Source organism: Osmerus mordax, chromosome 21 (genome assembly GCF_038355195.1).
Source record: "Osmerus mordax isolate fOsmMor3 chromosome 21, fOsmMor3.pri, whole genome shotgun sequence".
Classification (NCBI taxonomy): Eukaryota; Metazoa; Chordata; class Actinopteri; order Osmeriformes; family Osmeridae; genus Osmerus; species Osmerus mordax.
The window spans coordinates 10065243-10085034 of NC_090070.1; the positions used below are offsets into that span (position 1 = coordinate 10065243).

At 45.9% G+C, this 19792-nt stretch overlaps 3 protein-coding genes across 4 annotated transcripts; all 3 read right to left on the bottom strand.

Annotated features, from left to right (window-relative positions):
- Window positions 1-288: 288 nt before the first annotated feature.
- as3mt (arsenite methyltransferase) lies at window positions 289-5643 on the bottom strand. Its single transcript, XM_067259248.1, has 11 exons — window positions 5521-5643; window positions 5226-5274; window positions 5009-5136; window positions 4630-4780; window positions 4288-4424; window positions 4057-4126; window positions 3847-3928; window positions 3325-3456; window positions 3012-3151; window positions 2740-2862; window positions 289-1146 (listed from the first exon to the last, which is right to left on the bottom strand). Exons 1-11 carry the CDS (start codon window positions 5547-5549, stop codon window positions 1042-1044), a joined length of 1146 nt encoding a protein of 381 aa, XP_067115349.1. The 5' UTR covers window positions 5550-5643; the 3' UTR covers window positions 289-1041.
- A 215-nt stretch (window positions 5644-5858) lies between these two features.
- Window positions 5859-14668, bottom strand: wbp1lb (WW domain binding protein 1-like b). Its single transcript, XM_067259912.1, has 4 exons — window positions 14472-14668; window positions 10473-10575; window positions 9760-9921; window positions 5859-8611 (listed from the first exon to the last, which is right to left on the bottom strand). Exons 1-4 carry the CDS (start codon window positions 14559-14561, stop codon window positions 7788-7790), a joined length of 1179 nt encoding a protein of 392 aa, XP_067116013.1. The 5' UTR covers window positions 14562-14668; the 3' UTR covers window positions 5859-7787.
- Window positions 14669-15214: 546 nt separating this feature from the next.
- Window positions 15215-19700, bottom strand: poll (polymerase (DNA directed), lambda). Of its 2 annotated transcripts, none has more exons than XM_067259366.1 (9): window positions 19675-19700; window positions 19257-19389; window positions 18790-19087; window positions 18531-18657; window positions 18088-18402; window positions 17738-17911; window positions 17390-17518; window positions 16219-16387; window positions 15215-15802 (listed from the first exon to the last, which is right to left on the bottom strand). In XM_067259366.1, the coding sequence occupies exons 1-9, from the start codon at window positions 19696-19698 to the stop codon at window positions 15441-15443; spliced, it is 1731 nt and encodes a 576-aa protein (XP_067115467.1). In that variant the 5' UTR covers window positions 19699-19700; the 3' UTR covers window positions 15215-15440. The 2 variants fall into 2 exon arrangements, with proteins under 2 accessions (XP_067115467.1, XP_067115466.1); XM_067259365.1 differs by having other exon boundaries at window positions 18088-18432.
- Window positions 19701-19792: the final 92 nt, after the last annotated feature.

Sequence of the window (19792 nt, forward strand, 5' to 3'; positions counted from 1 at the left end):
CCTGGCTTCACTACGCGTCCAAAACTGATTACTCCTTAGAGCGCAGGGCTATGTGCGAACTCGTGCCTCCCCCGATGTTCTCTAGACAGGCTAGGGCTGTATCCAATCCAGTGCAGAAACTGGACAGGGGCGGGGTGTTCGCGGCCGTTCCGACAAATGAAATTCCAAAACAAGCGCACCTCATACAAAAAGCTAGAGACAGGACTTTCCTCGTGACTTTTCTTGATGGATTTCTGGTTCGACCCATACATAATGAAAGCGACAGATCCATAGCTTGCTTGGCGAGTGAACGTGTTTATTTCACGAGCAAGCTGTGCAGCGAGTTGACTATTAGTCAAGCTACAGCGGTAGGTTGTATGCACCCATATAACCACATGTAGCCTATACATTCTACAAAAGACCATTCATACGGAAGGGTTGTTTAATGATCAAGTGGTAATCTTATAAATCGTATATATAAATCTGTATAAATCTACATCTAACAAAACGAAAATATAATATCACACATTTTCAGTGCAATGATGTAATGGTTACTGTAGACGTGGATGTTATACTGAAATGAAGGGTATTTAAAAGTGAGTAGGCCTATAGCATATTGTAGGTCAAGAAATCCTGCCCCCATCATCAACTTCTCTATCGCTGAGTATCGCTGTTAGTGACAACATAATGATTGTGTTTAAGTGTAGCTGTGCGTAAACAATTCACAATTTCGTGCAATTAAATCAGTCGTGATTAATGAATCATGTAATGTAACAAATATTCGCTTGACATAAAATCACTGTTATTCTAAAATTTAATTCAAACTTAATTGTCTAGAAAATAATTAAGTAGGCCTACAAGGCTTGGTTGTGGTGTAGGCTAGCCTCTAGGCCAGATTAAAATTCTTCAAACTGAAATAAGATGAACAAGAGATATATAACTATGTATACCATAACAATCACGTTATTTCTTTCATAAATTTGACAGAAATGTATATAATTTTGTAGTTATAGTAGCCTATACGATGTAGGCTTCAATATGTCGGTCCTCAATCCGCTTCTGTCATTTGCAGCAGGAAGACTCAGCTCCACAGCACGGCCCAGTGGCGACCGGCGGACTTGCAGTCTCCAGCTGCAGGGCCAGTTCGAATGGATTCACTGTGCCGACCTAGAGAACGATAACTTCCTTATCATTCATGTTTTTCATCCGTTTCACTGTTAATGTTTGGTTGTATACTATTTTCAAGTCAATGTATTTTCAACAAAGAGTCCAATCAACCGGCATTGAACACAGTGTATATAGAACTGTGCATGAAAATTAATTGCATTAATCGTAAAAGATTCCAAAGCCCAAAGTGGACTACCTTTTTGCTTTTTGGGCTTGTTATATCATATCAGTAGTTGTGCTCCATACACGCTGAATGTACTATAAACATTTATGACGACACAAGCAGGTAAACAACCTGGTATTGACAATGACCATGAGTAAATAATGAAATAGATGACGTGTCTTAAAATAGATAGTCCAAAGTTCGAAACTGACTTAACCAGTTAATTTCCGAATCAGGACTGAAACCCCCAAATGAAATCCACATGGATAACCATTTTCTTGAAAATATCACAGACATAGACATTCCAGGAACTGTTTAAGGAAAACACCTCCTGGAAAGTATAAACAAACCAGAAATAGTGTGTTTGTGACCATAAGGAGCTGATAAGATGGCATTCCATTAGCGGAGGAGAAGAACATTCCTTCCTGTCCAAGGTCCCCAGCATGAGCCCAAAGTCTGGTTATGAGTCGAAGACAGCTGCTCGACCTTGTCTCTCCAGCTCTGTCAGCTTGCGTGTGTTTATGTGTGTGAATATGTGTGTGTGTGTGTGTGTATGTGGTGATGAGGATGACACCAGTGTCTATTGATGTGCGTGCATATTTAGGTGTAGTGCCTGTGTGAGTGATTGTGTGCGTGTGCATAGGTGTTGATGAGGAACAGGAGTGTGGGTGGCTGGGAGAGACAGCCTGTCCCTGCAGTATGTGGGCGTGGCACGAGGAGAGACAGCCTGTCCCTGCAGTATGTGGGCGTGGCACGAGGAGAGACAGCCTGTCCCTGCAGTGTGTGGGCGTGGCACGAGGAGAGACAGCCTGTCCCTGCAGTGTGTGGGCGTGGCACGAGGAGAGACAGCCTGTCCCTGCAGTGTGTGGGCGTGGCACGAGGAGAGACAGCCTGTCCCTGCAGTGTGTGGGCGTGGCACGAGGAGAGACAGCCTGTCCCTGCAGTATGTGGGCGTGGCACGAGGAGAGACAGCCTGTCCCTGCAGTATGTGGGCGTGGCACGAGGAGAGACAGCCTGTCCCTGCAGTATGTGGGCGTGGCACTAGGAGAGACAGCCTGTCCCTGCAGTATGTGGGCGTGGCACGAGGAGAGACAGCCTGTCATTGCAGTATGTGGGCGTGGCACGAGGAGAGACAGCCTGTCCCTGCAGTATGTGGGCGTGGCACGAGGAGAGACAGCCTGTCCCTGCAGTATGTGGGCGTGGCACGAGGAGAGACAGCCTGTCCCTGCAGTATGTGGGCGTGGCACGAGGAGAGACAGCCTGTCCCTGCAGTATGTGGGTGTGGCACGAGCAAGAAGCGGATACTTCCGGTCTCTCCATGCTGCCCTCTAGTGCTCAGCTGACTCACCCTGAAGTCTAAAAGCACATGGAACTCCACACCTCAGTGAATCCATCACAGTGTCATTTCGGCAGGCGTTCGAAGGACCCACCTTGGGTTTGACAGCACAGGATCGAGCAGGAGCCCCCGGAGGCTGGAAGGTGAACTCCTCACGGAACCGAGAATGAGCCAGGACGTTAGCCACCTCCGCGCCCACCTCCACCACCTCGTCCACCTGTGTGGAGGAGAAGAGCGAGACCAGAGAGAGAGAGAGACCACGGAAGCAGGTGGTGAAAGACAGAATAAATATGTCCCTCTAAAAAAACGTAATCGAATAACCTGAGATACTGGACAAGACCGCTCACATCTGTTTTCCCCACTAACCTTGAACGTGTACCGACAGTCGAAACGCAGACTGTCTTTTGCCCCAGTGATGTTGCCGTTGTAGATGACCAGGGAGCTCTCAGAGCTGGCTTTAGGAACCTTGAAGAGACGGTACGTGGCAGAAGCAAACTGGTAGTCACCTGTCAATCCAGAGAACAAGAGAAAGAAAGAAATTGAATGGTAAAACCCAGGAATTACACATTTGGGAAAAACATCTTATGACTACTAGATATTTATTCATGCTGATTTGTTAATGTGAATGATGAAAACAAAATGGGAATTGTCGTTTTCAAAGAGCATTGATTTAACTCACCCAGAAGGGCCTCCAGTTCCTTGTTGTTCACGGTGATGACACTGGCTGTGACCAATTGCGGGGTGCTGAAGCCCACTTCCTCAGCCAATTGCAGAAGATCCTGCCACCACAGGGCTCCGCCCAAACACTCACCTACATTTACATTACATTACATTTAGTCATTTAGCAGACGCTCTTATCCAGAGCGACTTACAGTAAGTACAGGGACATTCCACCCAAGGCAAGTAGGGTGAAGTTTTTCACAGCCAGGAATCAAACCGGCAACCTTCTGATTACTAGCTCAATTCCCTAACCGCTCAGCCACCTGACTCCCTACAATCACAAGGACAGAATAGAGCATAACCTACCCACTAAAAGTCGTAAAACAATGTGATCATGGTCAGCAATATATTTAGCTTGAGCTGCTGTAGCACAGGTTGGTTCAAGGGAAAATGTCAGAAAGTGTTGTTGTACCATGTCTTGATTCGCTTGATACAACTGTAACTATTGAACCCCAAGGGAGGTTAGTCTTGCTGTACACACCCCACAAGACTGTGTGGTCCTTAATCTCCTGGGTGAGTCTTCCAGTGCTGTAGACATCACTGAAGTACAGCTCACCCCCATCCTGACAACAAATGCAGGGTTACTGGACTGGTGGCCAAATGTGACAGACAGGAAGATAAGATGACGGGACCTTTGATACGTTGCGCAGAGTAAGAACAGAAGGCGATTGTTTGTAGGCGATAGGAGCACCTTAAGAACTTTGTATGCTTCGCTCAGTACTCTCTTCTTGTCCGGAGACAGATTTACCACACAGTTGGATCTATAAAACGACAACGACAATTTAACCAGCAACAACGACTATTATTTATGTAAAACTCCTTGCGACCAGTCGAATGGCATGATATTAATATGTATCTTAAATGGTTCAACGTGATGATAAAGTGCTCTCTCAACATTGGTCTGCTTAACATGATTACTTACATAATCACATCGAAGGAGTTCTCCTTCAGGCCTGCATCAGTTAGAGCCTCAATGTAGCCCTGGACAAAGTCCACGTTGGGCTTCTCGAAACCAAAGTCCAGCATGTGGTGGTCAATGAACTTCCTGGCCACCTCAAGCTAAAGCAGAAGCAGACAAATTAACTGCTACTCGAGTACATTACAGACAGCCTGTCAACAACCACACATTGTTCGGTCCAGACCAAACTCCATGGTCAACACCAGGGACAAAACAACGTGATGGGGACCGACAGCTAGCTGATTGTTTCACCAGGCTTTCAGGACGGCGCTACGTTCAGACTGGTGGAAACCCCCGTGTCCGTACCTGGTCCGGGGTCATGTCGATGCCGGTGACGTGACCCCTCTCTCCCACCAGCTGGCTGAGCATGTAGCAGTCCTGGCCACTGCCACTTCCCAGGTCCAGAACCCTGCAGCCCTCCAGGCACTCCGGCACCACCAGCCCACATCCATAGTACCTGGAGGGACAGACGCAGGAGTGTGTTTGTGTGTGAGGGAGAGAGTGTGTGTGTGTGTGTGTGTGAGAGAGAGAGAGAGAGAGAGAGAGAGAGAGAGAGAGAGAGAGAGAGAGGAGACACTGAATAAGAATTGAATAAAAAAGGATGAATGAGACTGACTTTGACTGCGAGTGTGTTTTAGAAAGAGATGGGGGAAGTGTGAGCGTGTTCATGGATGTGTGTACACACTTGGCTGTAACCTCAGGGTGAACCCTCTTCAACGCCTGTCGGATGTGGGAGGGGATAGGTTGAGTAGGAGCAACACAGACGTTGCTCTTAAGGTCAGATGTGTTCTTCAGAATATTTCCATAATAGTCCTGAAAGATTGTGATAAAATGATTTTATAAAAATATATGCAAACTCTAAAACATGAACAGTGACTTACTGTGCCATGTCAATACTTTACCTTGACATCCACATGAGTAGTAGAACCGACAAATCCACTGGACAATTCCCTACAGCGACATCAGACATACATATAAAATTACAATTAAAAGTTTTTGGGGCAATGTTTATACTTATTCAGATCGATTATCCTGATAATATTGATAAACAAACGCATAGCTACAGGATTAGAGGGAAATCTGGATAACTGTACAGTTGTGTACATTTTCCGCAAACCTGATCCGCCTTATATTATTGTCGTTTTGACACTGCAAATATATTGTTGCCAACATAACGGTGGCCAAATGCAAACTTACCCAGTTTTCGAAACTTTAGTTTCTGTCATAGCACGTTTGTAGAGCGCTGAAGCCGTCCGAAGAAATTTAAGAGTTCAGTTTATCTCAGAGCCATATACAAATATATTTTTATATGGCTCTGGTTTATCTTTCCTTCTTCTTCATTGACTTCTGGTTGGTATATCGATCTAACTGTAAAGGTAGCCAGGCCTCTACGCATACACCGCCACCTACTGTACTGGGATACATAGTTCAAACATTGTAATTCGTGTCACGTTACACTGTCTATGGCTTTTATCGTGCCTTATTCATTTCATACTGTATCACTAACTAATGTTAGTAAACCAACAAAAAGAGTCTTGGCATTTCAGGGTATGTTTATTGAACGTGTCTATTTAGCTGGTGATGGGTTGCATACAGAACACGAGAAAACAAACATGATCGGACATGTAAATACCCTTGAAGCTGACAACAAAACTAAATAATGTCTTTGGCTTGCTGCCCCTGAATACAACTTTGACATATTCGAGTGTCCATCACATAACTCATCTGCGGTTGGTGGGATAGAGTAGGCTATAGGGTTCACTCCCGCGTGGTTTAGTATAGTGTGGAAATGCATGTAAGAGATGCATATTTTATTCTGCTTGAAATACCAGCAGTTATTGTGTCGTTGGAAGTCCATAAATTGTCTTGAAAACCGATAGCTTTAGTTTTGAGCTTTAGTTCGTGGGTAAGAAAATCGCAAAACAGTGCCCCACAATGTTTAAACCACAAATGTCAAAATGAAACAACCAGTGATGTTACTTGTATACAACCATCGTAGCTGGGTTTGTGTATTTCCATTAGAATGGTGTGCTTTGTAGGTATGCTCAAAGATTCATATAAAAAATTCTGCAAAGATATTATGATGCTTGATGTGTGAGCATTACAAGTCATTTACAATATCTCAGCATCATTGAACTATTAAGGCAAGGCCATGGATTTACAAACAATTAAATGTACACTAAACATTTATGTCCAATTATCTGTAAAAGCTTGACAGTTCTAGTAACATCAATTCAATGAATACAAGTTACATTTCACTCAAACTCATTTTTTTTTTTTGAAACGTATATTGTACCTGTTTTCTCATACAGACCTTCAATTTACATTTTAGCATAATATTTAATCAAGCCATTAAAGTTAAATGACGTAAGGCCTCTAACTGCTCTAACAAACACAGAAATGCTTATTTTTTTTCTGGCAGAGTACAATCATTGATTCAATGGGGTAAACCATCGTTGAGAGAAAGGGCCAATCAGGGGCCTTTATGAGAGGACGTCATTGATAACCGCTACATAGCGTTACATGCACTTTCCGATGTATGATTTAATCTCACACCGCAGCAAACAAAACATGAACACGTTTACAAAACGGAACGATAACAGACTTTGGTGTAAATTAAGACTGGACTTGTCAAAACATGATCTTAGTGTGATTAATCTGTATTTTATAGCTCTTTTAATTATTTATGTGCAAAATAAAAATAGATTCACACTTCCAGCCCTCCCAATTACAAACGGGGGAAGACATGGCTATGTGACGTGGTGTTACCTCCTAGAAAGCACTTTAAGAAGCGACAAAAAGTCTTCTACCACAACCTCCCACACAGGTCCTGTGCTTGGTGTCCCTGCCCTGTTTCAAACTAGAAAGTGCGCACCTCTCCACACATCCACAATCTTCCTGTCCCAGTTTGGTGGTCCAGTACCATTCTCCCTCACTTCCGACCGCAGCACAGGAAGGAGCCGCGATTGGTTGGGTACGTGACAAGACGACACAATGGTGTGAAGCAGGCGTCAGAACGGCTGTCGCCTCCCAGCGTGGTCAGTCGTCGACCGTTTCGTTGACCCGACAGCGTGGCACCCCGTGTGAGTCTCAACACCGTATCACCTGATTCCACTGGTCGAGGACTGGGAGGGGAAGGAAAGGGGGAAGCTTTCTCACTGAAGACATTTGCGTCGCCTGACCTGTGTGACAGGTTGTTGAGTCTCCATCTCTTATGCAGTAAGGCTGCCATGACAGTATGGCCTGGGGAGCTCACAATAGTCACACACACACCTCAGACAAACACATTACATTCTCACGGAAAAACACGCTCGCAGTAGTCTCTTGAAAGGCATTCCCCCCCCCCCCCCACACACACACACACACACGCACACGCACACACACGTCTTGTATTGTCTTCTGTTGGTCTCTCTTATCTCTTTCCTCTCCCCTTCTCGGTGAAAGCGTAGCTGGGCTTGGTCAGCTCAGCCCTGGGGCTCAGTGCTGTTGCCGTGGTAAAGCCCCTCCTGCTCGTTGATGGTGTGAAGGAGCAGGCACACCGGGGGCGGGGCCCCAGGTGGCGGGGGCGCTGTGGAGGGCCCGCACTCCGGCCCCGCCTCCGGCCCCCCCGGCGCTTGCTCCTCGTCCCCCGTCGGGGCAGGATGACCACAGCCGTCGCAGAAGTCCCTCGGCTCCTCCTCCTCCTCCTCTTCCTCCTCCTCGCGGCTCAGCAGGCTCTCCAGCTCCCTCAGCTCCCTGTCCTCCCGGCTCCCTCCTCCTCCCCCAAAACCGCCTCCCCCGTTCCGGCCACACACGCACACCTCGATCCCCGAGTCCCCCGTGAACCTCCGCCTCCTCCCGCCCCCCCCGCTGCCGGACACCCTCTCCTTGTCCTCCGTACCCCCCCCCGTCCCCCCCGTGTCCCTGAGCAGGGGCTCCTTGCAGCAGTCTTCCCCCTTCTCCGGGCCGGCCGTCCCGTCGGACGGGAGCCGTTCCTGGGGACCTCCGGACAGGGAGTCTCCCTCCTGTGGGGCCTGAGCCAGAGGCTTGTCGTCAGGCTTCTGCCTGTAGCTGCCTATGGTGATGGGTGGGTGGGGGTGGGGCTCGTCCAGGCTGGGCCAGCGGGGGTCGGAGGCAGGGGGCACAGCAGTGCTCTGACTGGGGGGGCAGCAGACGTCCTGCTGGTCGGGGGTCAGGGGGCTGGGGGCCAGGGAGGGGCTGGTGTGTAAGGCACTGTAGGGTGGGGGAGGAGTGGGCGGCCGGTTCACCACTTCATCGTAGTCTGGCAGGAGGTAATTGGGTAGAAACCCTGCGGGAGGAAGGAACAGAAGATGGTTCTAGAAACTGCACACCAAGTGAAGAACATCAAGTTGTTTAAAAGAAACTAAATAAAAGAAACCCCAATCTCTGACTACGTTTAATTGAGGTATTGTCCTATCAGCAAGCAACGCACAAAGGAAACACCCCTGACCTCACCACACCTCTCATCCCACAACAAACACCTAAAGAGAGGGGGGGGGGGGTCCTAACCCAGGGGGGGTTGTTAGAAATATTTCTGAGTGCGTATTATGCAAGTTGAAAAGAATACTGCTGTGCTACATATCCTTGCGTGCAGACAGAGGAGCCCCTCATAGTTGCAACCGCAAGCTTACTTAAACTGGCCGTTCGCTTTACTCAGAATGTTAAGATTTGTACTCAGCATGGAAGGATAAACAGTCAAACTCCATATTGTGTTGGAACCAGTTCCGAACTGATCAAACTGATTCCACGCCATATAATGAAAAACTACTTGCGCAAGAACTCTAGGATAAAAAGAAAATTTCAAGTTCCAAAGATTCAGACAAATCTGGACCGCTAATAGACTTGTCTCCTTGCTGCATGCTGCAAGAATGCTTTCTTGACTCCATCGACTCACTGTGCACTACTTGATAAAAGATTTTCCTAACGAGGGCAGAGGAGGAAGTAGGTCAATTGCTAAGAGCGGGAGAAGCCCAGCTGTGAGCTGGTGTTGCAAGAAACCGTTGGCATGGCACCAATACACTGGCGGTTTCCTGAAAACTGGGGCATGTAAACAGGCCTCAGACCATCGCTGAAATGCAACTCCTCGGCTCACTGGGCTAACAAAGGACTAGCGGTCAGGGCACACGGTGATGCTTAGCGGGCCGGTGACAGACCGTTAGGTTTGATGCTAAAGTAGGAATGGCAACTGGCAATGGTGGTATCTTATAGTATCCTGCCATTATCTCCTGTAGATAGTGTAGTAGAGTAACAGTGTCGTTTTTCTAGAAGTTCTAGACGTATGAAGTTTGGTTCTTCTAGCGCAGTGGTCATTTGTGGTCATTTGAATGAAAAAAAAAAAAAAAAAGAAAACACACCATAAATAACTATAAAAAACGGTATCATAGTCATGGCGTCGAGGCATCGTGCAAACCCCCCCCCCCCCCAAACACCCCTTACTGAAGTAGAAGGGCACTGAGGTGTAGTTGTGGGCCTCCCTGTAGGCGATGAGGTTGATCTCGTGCTGCCTCTGCTGCTGCTGCAGCCGGTGTTTGGCGCGGCGGTGGTGACACACGCAGCAGCAGCTCAGGACGAAGATGAGGGCCCACACCAGCCAGAACCCTTGGGGAAGCCAAACACACGCGCCACAGTTCAAGCACAACAAACAGACCCATCTTTAGTAGTGTTGCAGAAAGGATTGTCAAAGCGTGTGCACATTTTAAAGTTAATTTGGGTCATTTGATAAATAGACAATCGGTCCGAATAAATCCTGACTGGAAAAGGACAGTACTTAAAACAGGACCTAAAGCCTAAATGACTATGGGACCACTGTTAGAGCTACCACAGAACCACATGACTGTATTACAGCATTAGACACTGCGACGCTTGGGCCGCCACAAACGATTCTGCTGGCAAACAGAAATCCTGCCAGGTGGAACCTCAGACACGCATGACCTCGTGCAGGTCCACGCGTCCTTGTCACTAGCACGTCAGTTACTGACGGGAGACACGGAGAGGCAGAAATGCAGAAGAACTAGCTCCGGGAATGTGTGGTGGAGACAGGAGAAGAAGGCCCCCCCCCATCCCCCCATCCCCGAAATGGATTAAAAAAAAGTCAAAGAGTCGCTAGGCCCGTTCGTCGCTAGGCCCGTTCGTCGCTAGGCCCCACTTACACCACAGTTCATAGTAGTAGCTGCAGCACTGTGACTCTCCACAGCAGTGGCCGGACTCGCAGACGTAGCTCTGGTTCCTCACGCCCTCGCAGTGCAACAGGCTCTGGAGAAGACAGAGAGGAGGAGGATTAGGTGGGTTGAGGGGGCAGGTTTATGGGCGTACGTGAAGCCCTCTGCTCTGATGGCTTGTGGAAAACAATTAATAAAAAAAAAAAGGATTGATTTGAGGAGAAGACACAGTGAGCTACAGGGGGGGGAGAACACGAAGCAAAAGGGCAAAGTGGAGGTAATCGAAGAGAGTGTCCTACTTTGAAAACCAAAGTTCTTCGGTGTCCATTGTGACTGCCTCTCCCTTACACTGCTGCTAAGCTGTTAGAATGTCATTAGTGTCCGCCGCTCAGATTTCCTCCTCCACTAATCACACAGAGCCCCTATCCACCCAAGTCATCACTTGTTACCACGAGTGAAAACAAGACATAAATGCCGAAACAAGAGCACAACACAATTTCTTCGCACATTAAGGTAGTATGTGGACCTAGTCACAGAAGGTTTTGTACACTACGGATGAGAGGTTTCTCAATTCGAAACTAAAATCCACACTTTTAAAATGAATTAGTTTCAATGTATGAGGATTTTTCTACATGTGGGTGGCCTACACATAAATATTGGCCTGTAATCAAAATAAATACACTTAATTAGAAGAATTAGAAACTTCTTATGAATAAAACTTGACATGACTGTCTCAATGCCATTAACACATACTATCAATAAGTTAGTCAATTACTGAGACTCTAGAGAGTTTAAAAGATTCCACAAATAATAAAAAATACACTAATCAAGTACTGATAACTTGGCTTTGAAACTAGCATCCTGTCACACATTTTCTTCGAGATAATGAAACATTCGGATCCCAGGTTTGGCTATAAGAAGGGTCGGCCTTTTTCTATCCATGGTCCTACCAGTGGTGTGTTCCGAAGAAGAGGCATTGGGATCCGAGGTAAGTCCTTTCAACTTGAGAGTCATTATCCACACAGAGAAAAAGGTGAAAGGGAGCTCTCTTTCTTTCAAAACACACACACACACCCTCTCCACACACACACACACACCCACCCACACAGATTGCTCTACGGAAATTTCCGAGCAGCAGCAATGTGGTGTGAGTAGCTAACCAGAGCCCTGGATAATAAGGAGCCCCCTCTGCATTCAAAACGGCAGGCTGTGTGTGTGTTGGTGTGTGTGTGTGTGCGTGTGTGTGGTATAGACAGAGAGAGAGGGAGGACAGTAACACAGGAATGACAAGACCCACCGCAGCCCACTCGCCAGTCCAGGATGAAATTCTCACACCCGTCAAAAGACACCAACTCCGCCACCGAAAACCAACAAGCTTCCACTCAGCCAATTGTAGTTTTTCCCAAGAGCCTTATCAAGCCTCTTTCATTTTTTTCCTTCGTCAAACACGCTTCTTCTACTCCAAAACAACCACATTTGAGCGGACGTCATGAAACATTTCGTTCCCTTCTGTTCCCTTCCTTTGTCCTGAGCTGAGCCAGTCCAGTCGTTCTGTCTGACTCAGCATTCTCCTCCATGTCTCTCCACTTGGCCAGCTCAGGCACTCCTCTAACAGTTGGAATTCAAACAACTAGCTCCTGTGATTTTGTTTACACTACACGACGGGTTCTGCATATGGATGGAGTGGGGCGGGGGGGGACGACTAAATGATGGCTGCAGACCAAAACAGAAGAAAGACACCCTTTAGACAAGCCAATAGAATACGCTAGGCTAATGCCATGTGAGGGCTTGTCAGACAATAGGACAGGTCTGGTCAGGACCTCAGGTGAAGTAACAGTGACACGCATAACCTAGGCAGTGGAGATTTTTTAAATGATATACACCACAGCACACTATGTAGCCGACTGGACTAACAAGAAAAACATTCAATAATAGACATTAAACAATGGCACTCAATCCAAACCATTGATGCATAAATTAAGAGGCTTCGTTTTGCAATCTCTTCCTCTCAGCCTTTCCCAAGACGCAGAGACAGCACTGCTGAGAGAGTGTCCCAGTGGAGAACCTTAACCGACAGGATTCCTTAAGCCTTCCCTGCACCAGCCAATAGAACAACACGCAGCTCTTCAGAAACAGAGCCAGCTTATGGCAGATTGAGTTACAGTGCCAGAACCCCTACAGGGCTCAGGCATATTAGAAATTAATTAAATCTAAATGGACTATAATGAGGAGCCGCTGAAACGACCAGACAACAGAATAGGGATTCTGTATTACCGCTGGACTACCAAACATTGTTCACTGGGATTTCGGCTCAAACGCATTCTCAGTCGCATATGATATGGCATTCAATTAGGAGACAATCTCCTCCACACTCACACAGAGCTGACAGATCTGCTGAAAAGTTTGTTCTTCATCCAAAGGCTAACTAGTGTCCCTGGTTGAAAATCAAGAGTTTCTTTGCTGGTTTTACAACTCCTAAGTGAATAAGAAGAAGAAGAAGTAGTAGGCTACTGAAAGTAACTAAAGCACTATCTAGGACTAGGTATTAGCCTTTGAACGTTACCTGATAGTCCCCTTTCATTGGTCACTGCTGAGACAAAAATAAACATGCAAGAACTTTCCTAAAAGAACTCAAATGTTGCACAAGGTAAGAACAAGAACAAACCAATGATGACACCACTTTCAGGTGTCATCATTTATTTGTTTATTTATTATGTCCTGCGATGCCCAAAGCAGCAAACTCTGTACCTTGTAAGTCACATTTAAATCGTAACAGACAACTTGGTTTCTCAATCTAACAAGTGCCTCTGGACATCCTGTTAGCACTATCCATGTCATTGGCTTGGCAAATCATTCTTATCTCACAAGCCCACATTCTGTTTCAAGTGAAATGTGAGTTTAGCAATCTGTCCGGTTTTAAAAGGTTATAATAATATAGGCCCAAAGCCTAAACGGTAATCTGTAACTTTATACATTTCACCTCCCAGTATACCTGTCCGGTTTTAAAAGGTTATAATAATATAGGCCCAAAGCCTAAACGGTAATCTGTAACTTTATACATTTCACCTCCCAGTATACAATTGAGAGCTATAGGCCCCTGTATCAAGCCTCCCTTAACACACTCACTTGATTGTAAGTGGTCTAGCTATCTTGCAGTTTCTTAGCAATGATTAATACCTAACAGGTTAAATAATATGTAGCAAGCTAGTATAGACAACTCAAGTTAGGGGGTTGATTAAATGACTTGCGTCAGTACTCTGCAATAAGGTTTTATTATAGGCTACCAGTGAGCCAGCTAACTACAGCTAATAGCTACGTACAAGACCGGTAATATATAATATCGTTGTCAATTTTTTTTTAAAGCCTGTTAGCTTCTACTGTACTAGCTTCTAGGCTAGATAGTGTTGTAGGGCAGGCATCACATCTTTGTTCTTTGCATGGTAGACTTTGAAATCTAATGTAATAGTAGTAAAATACCTCTAACTATAGCTCTAGCTTTACAATAGGCAGAAAAGTGAGTACTGTACTTCCGTCAACAACAACAACAACATTTCTGAGTATCACAGCATCGCCTATCTTAAATGGGTCAAGTTACAGTATGCACCACGTTGAAAGTTATTAGCTACTAGGCTAGCTTGGTGGCTAAGGTTAGAAAAATATATTGAATGTTGTCTAAATAGTTTGGACGATGAGAACGCTTCATATTACACTAGGGGGCAAGCTATTTAGCCTCGGCTCTATCAAACTGGCTAACTAGTATTTTACTAATGGAAACAGCTATAAATGAGTAAAATGGTTAGAGCTAATCTTGTCTAATAACAGTTAGCTAGATAGCTAATAGCCTAGTGTGAGTATTACAGTGTTATTCAACATAGGCTAATAGAGATGGTCTGCTAGCAAAACAACATAGCTGGCTACATAACGGCTAGCACACTAGCTGGGTTTTGACTGCAAGTACGAAACCATGCTTTGCTAACTCGGAAATCTTACCCCGTCTGCTGTTGACTCGGTGGGGGTGACAGCCCCTATCGCATGCAAAAACAGTCCCATTTTTAGAGCCAAACATAAAGCCGCTCTCATTCCTCCAACTAGCTACCGAACCTATGGAAAATCATATGCGTGTTATCTTCTTTTTAGTGAAAAGAATGAAAATCACAGGCTAGTGCTCGACCCCGGACGAGGTCCACCACATGCACCGCCTCCTTGCTGGAAAGTCATTGGACATTTAAAGGAGGCACAACATTGGTGCAACCGGTTGCTCTCGGTGTCACTGGCTGATACAGCTGTTATGCAAGGTGTTCCATCGAACGGGGACTCCTTGCTGGGCTGGGTGTGGCCTGGGCATGTCCTTTTCTATGTGCTCAACGTGATGGGTGTTTTTGCGTTGCTCACTCACTGCCTCAAGACAGTTCAGCCAATCACAAACCGGTGCGCCTTCAGTGTTCCACCAATCATACAGCGGTGCGCCTCCGATGCGATTAAAAGTTGTTTTTCTGGTTTACTTTCTGGTCAAATAAATGTTTCGTTTGATTTTAAACTTGCAGCTTCATAGGAAATGCATGACCAGCAAAGAAAGCACAACTCCATAAACATAACACCTGTGAGGAGTCAAAAGTTCTTGGTCTAAAGTGAATTGCCATATTAAAGTGTTTATTGTCATCATGATTTATCCTCATTTAAACATCCAGCAGCAAACATGTCTCATTTGGTTTTTATCCATTTGTACATTGTGATAATATTTTATATTAAAAGCTTATTAATGCTAAAACCATCATAATTAAAAACAACAGGTCTGTGATGTTCCACACTATACTTCATAACAACCTAGTCCATCATCATCATCATCATCATCATCATCATCATCATCATGTAGAAACTGAATATTATAATAATGTCATAATAATTTACACATTTAATAAGCATTACACATAACATAGTGTTAAGGTCATGACATGACCATTACCAATCCCTTTCATGGGGTTCCCGAAAAGGCACCCCCAGCTGAGTGAACACATCCAGCTCCTGGGGCGTGTGTATGGGTGTCCCTCCGTACACCTTCACACTGCCCTGTCGCTGCACGTCCCTGTTCAGCGAGTGTTCCGACAGGCTCATGCCTTTCGTCTTAGCGAACGCCCGCATGGAGCGATTGAAGTGCGCCGAGCCGGTAAAGTACATGAGAGAGCAGGCAAACTCCCCGTGGGGCACCACGATGACGTCGAGCCGGCGGTGGCGGCGTCCGGGCCCCGGCAGGCGGCACACGCCCATGTACTTCTTCTGCTCGCCGTTCTCCTCGTGGCTCACGAGGTCGTCGGTAAGGAAGCCTGTAAGGGAGATGGCAGGCACATCCTCAACCTACATTTACATTTAGTCATTTCACATTTAGGCATTTAACGACTTACAGTAAGTACAGGGACATTCCCCCAAGGCAAGTAGGCACACAGTATGACACAACGTCAATTGTCACAGCCGGGAATCGAACCGGCAACCTTCTGATTACTAGCCCGATTCCCCAACCGCTCAGCCACCTGACTCCCACATTTTAATACTCCCTATTGCGTATTAAAACTGGCTTTCGTGGTTTTGTCACAACGTGCTGTATGAGAGACAGGTGCGGCACGCAAGTGCAGAAAAAGGGAAAACTGGGTAAGAGGATCCCTTTCGAATCCACAAAAAAAAAAAAAAAAACATCTATTTATACGACACAGCTCATCCATCAATATGTCTGGCCTTGTCCTACCGCTCTGATGGAGGATCTGCAGGACCTTGACAAAGACGCCCTTGTGGGAGTGTCCATCTGGGTGGGAGATGAGAACGTCCACATCCCCACATGTGGTCTTTCCCCGGCGGTAGGAGCCGCACGCGATGGCCAGCAGGCCCGGGTCCACAGTCAGGGCTGCCTCCCGCACCTGGAGACACATCACAGGACCAGGAACGCACATTAGTATGGATTCAGACCGTGTAGGAGAACATTATCGCTGCACATTAGTGGCCAAAATCCAATGCTATTGCCCTGAAGTTTGACTGGATGTATGTAAGCCAGTACTACGATGTGAAACATTTTATTTCTTAGGGAATTTTCTTCACCATTTGATGTTAACGATAGACTATAATAATTATTATAGCATTAATGACAAAGTTGGTTGATAATATTTACCAAAAAAACAATTTTTTTTGATGTAATAGGAGTTTCGTTGGATCCTGTTTATTAGAAGTTATCATGCATTTAGAAAAGCAAGCATGCACTTGTAAATCTTCTCGAATGCTTGAAATTCTGAACCGTTTCACCCGCTTCAAATTGTAAAAACAAACTGTTTGTGTTTTTCATATCCCCAAAAGACCAACAAGTAAGTGTCTACCTCATAGGAGACAGAGCTGGATGGAAGATAGGCAGGCAGTACATATTCTTTTGACAAGCCAAGAGAAGACACATGCTAAAGTCATCTTTCTAATCTGCACTTTCTATCTGGCAACCCCAGAGGGAAGGGGAAATCCAAGTAATACTATATGAAAACAACTGGCTCTGTACCCAGTATCCAGGTATAAGGCCTGACTTATGATACGCCAAGTTTCTGGAGCAAGATCCCCCCTTTTGGGACAAGGTACTCGGTAAGAATACTGTCTGTTTTCTCAATCACCGCACTGCAGTCATGGAGAAGGGCTCCCTAACAGGCTTCTTTGGAGCCAATGCAAATGTTAAAATCATACTTGGCTCCAACGCCCCCTCCTTTCGAGCACTTCACCTTACAAGTCCTCTTGTTTGCGATGGATTCAAAGGAAGAGCCTTTGCATAAAATAGTTATAGATTCTATTAAATTCCAAGGAAGATTATGGATTTGATGAACGATCCCCAAGGCAATTTCAGTTGATGTTCAAGAATGTTCAAAAAAGGTTAGAAGTCGTGGAGATACCGTTTTCTCAATGGCAGATGCTTCTTCTCTAGGCATCCGGTCTAGAAAGTCGTCATAATGCTTCAGTCCTATCTTCTGAGTGTAGTTCAGGTTGGCCTTTGTGTGGATGTCCTCCAAAGTACGAAAACCCTGACAGGATGAAATCAAATCGCATGATTAAAAAAACAGATCAGGTCAACTGTAATCAAATCAGAAACCCTGAATCACCACATATGCCACAACGAAAGCATAATACAAAGTCAGGCCCCTGCTTTGCAAGACACAGCAAAAAACGTCAGAGAAATCTGTTAAATAATGAATAAAGTTAACTTAATGTTGTTCATAAGTTGTTCTTCTTTTTTCATTCACCTGCTGGTACCAAAGCTGTGCGGTCTTGGCTCCAGCTCCCCAGATGTTGCTGAACAGCTCCAGGACGGGCACAGCCTCTCCGATGTGGTCCAGCTTGCGGAGGTGACCGCTCTCCATGATCTCGTCGATCTTGTCGGCCATGCGTTTACCAATGCCCGGGATCCTACACGCCTCCTGAAGTTGAACAGCCAAACATTAGAACCTGGCTGGGCCTGGTCTTATCTACTGCTGACCACATATAAACAAAACCGACATGACTAGCCAACAAACTGTAGTCCAAACAACTCTGCAAAAAGGAACTACAAGATGGCCACAGCCTGAAAGTCAACCCGCTCTGTCACATGACTTACACCGTACGACGTGATAGGCTTGTGGTAGCTCTTGAGGGCATTCACAGCCTTGGAGTAGCCCAATGCCCTCCACTTGTCCCCCTGGTGTGTGTAGGCCTTGGCCAGCACCTCCAGTTTGTCTGTTATGTGTTTGTTGTGATTATCAGTCTTGGACTTGGAAGACTGGGCACAGACCCACTTCCCTGAGATGGGTTTGTGTTCGACAGTGCTGGAGGTAGGGCTCTCATCCTTGGGGTGCTGGCCACTGACCAGGGCTTCCAGGTCACCCTGTGAGACACCATCTTCGTCTCTCAGGTCATCTGTTGTTCCTGGGACCTGAGAGAGTAGGGAAGGGGGAGGGTGACTCTACAGAGAAGAAGAGGACTGAATGGATGTTTCTGTAAGGCAAATATGGTTTATGAAGGAAATGTCAGCGTTTGCGTGCACAAATCGAGCCAACCTACAGTTGTTGCTGAGGACTCGTGTGGTTTGGGCTCCTCGGGAACAGCGTCCTTTACGTCCTGTGTGGCTGGCACATTCATGGGAAATTCTTCTTTGACATCTGCCAGTGGGGTTTCCTTTTTCGGGTGTCTAGAACAAAAAGGATGTGGTTAACTTTTGTTCTTTCTATTCTAATGAGCAATGATCCAAATCAAACATTCCCTCTGACTCAACCCCCTCGCACATATTTTGGAAAAACAACAGGGAATTTGATTTGCTGACCTCTCTGGGGTTAACAGGCTGAAGTCTGCTGTGTCCAGAAGTCGTTTCTCAGTGATACAGGAGCTCAGCCAGGTGCATTTTACTAAAAATACTCCAGGGTGCAGTACATCTGGTTTCAACAGGCGGAGGGCCCGGTCTCTGTCCATACTGTCATCCACCACAACATGGGTGACACTGGGACGGAAAGAGCTCTCGCTCTGTCCCCCATTTTGGACGATCTGCCTCTCAAAGATCTGACATCTGGCCTTCCCTATACTGGCTGGCAGGATGAACACTGTGATGCCCTCAAATACCTTTCCTGTGGGGAGAGAGATTGTGATATTGATGAGCATTGTCTTGAATTCCTTGATCGCTCTCTCTCTCTTTCTCTCTCTCTCTTTCTCTCTCTCTGTCTCTCTCTCTGTCTCTCTCTCTCTCTCACACACACACAAACACACAAACTCTCACAGATACAACACACACAGTACCTGTCACACTTGCTTCTTCAGACTTTCTCTTGAGTGGGGGTGCACCCTTTCCGTCCCTGACGCCCGCTCTTTTCACTTTAGGAAACGCTTTCATAATTCCGTGAGGCTCCATTTCGTCAGGGAAAGGGGAGACCTGCAAATAAAAGATCCGTCTTGAAAATAACGTTTATTTTAAAATGTTCCGTTTAATTCCACGGTAGATAGCGTCGGGTACTACTGTATATCTAGCTAGTCTAGCTAGCTACACAGTAGCAGCTTTCTAGCTAGTTTCAGATTGCTAACACAATATATTGAAATGGTACCAATAGATCATATTTCACTTAAGACATTAAATCAAAGTAGGGTTTCACAAAATGATGCAAAATCAATTAGCATGTGCAACTAATTCGAGTTAGAAGTAAAAATGTATCTCTCTTACCCCTTTCGGGGACCACAAAATCATAAAATCCAACACGGGTTTAAAAAATATATCAACTTCCGGGTCATTAATTTCTAATCATCGCCATTAACAGTTTACTTCCACACCCAAAATGTAT

Excerpts from the sequence above, each read along its gene's own strand:
- as3mt (XM_067259248.1), bottom strand. The coding sequence starts at position 5,549 with ATGACAGAAACTAAAGTTTCGAAAACTGG. Across the intron at positions 3,929-4,056 it reads AAGCATACAAAGTTCTTAAG|GATGGGGGTGAGCTGTACTT; the intron begins GTGCTCCTATCG and ends ATTTGTTGTCAG. Across the intron at positions 2,863-3,011 it reads ACTGTCGGTACACGTTCAAG|GTGGACGAGGTGGTGGAGGT; the intron begins GTTAGTGGGGAA and ends TCCTCCACACAG.
- wbp1lb (XM_067259912.1), bottom strand. The coding sequence starts at position 14,561 with ATGAGAGCGGCTTTATGTTTGGCTCTAAAAATGGGACTGTTTTTGCAT. Across the intron at positions 10,576-14,471 it reads CCGAGTCAACAGCAGACGGG|AGCCTGTTGCACTGCGAGGG; the intron begins GTAAGATTTCCG and ends TGTCTTCTCCAG. Across the intron at positions 9,922-10,472 it reads CTACTACTATGAACTGTGGT|GGTTCTGGCTGGTGTGGGCC; the intron begins GTAAGTGGGGCC and ends GGCTTCCCCAAG.
- poll (XM_067259365.1), bottom strand. The coding sequence starts at position 19,698 with ATGATTTTGTGGTCCCCGAAAGGG. Across the intron at positions 18,658-18,789 it reads AGCCTGTTAACCCCAGAGAG|ACACCCGAAAAAGGAAACCC; the intron begins GTCAGCAAATCA and ends TTTTTGTTCTAG. Across the intron at positions 18,433-18,530 it reads ACGAGTCCTCAGCAACAACT|AGTCACCCTCCCCCTTCCCT; the intron begins GTAGGTTGGCTC and ends TCTTCTCTGTAG.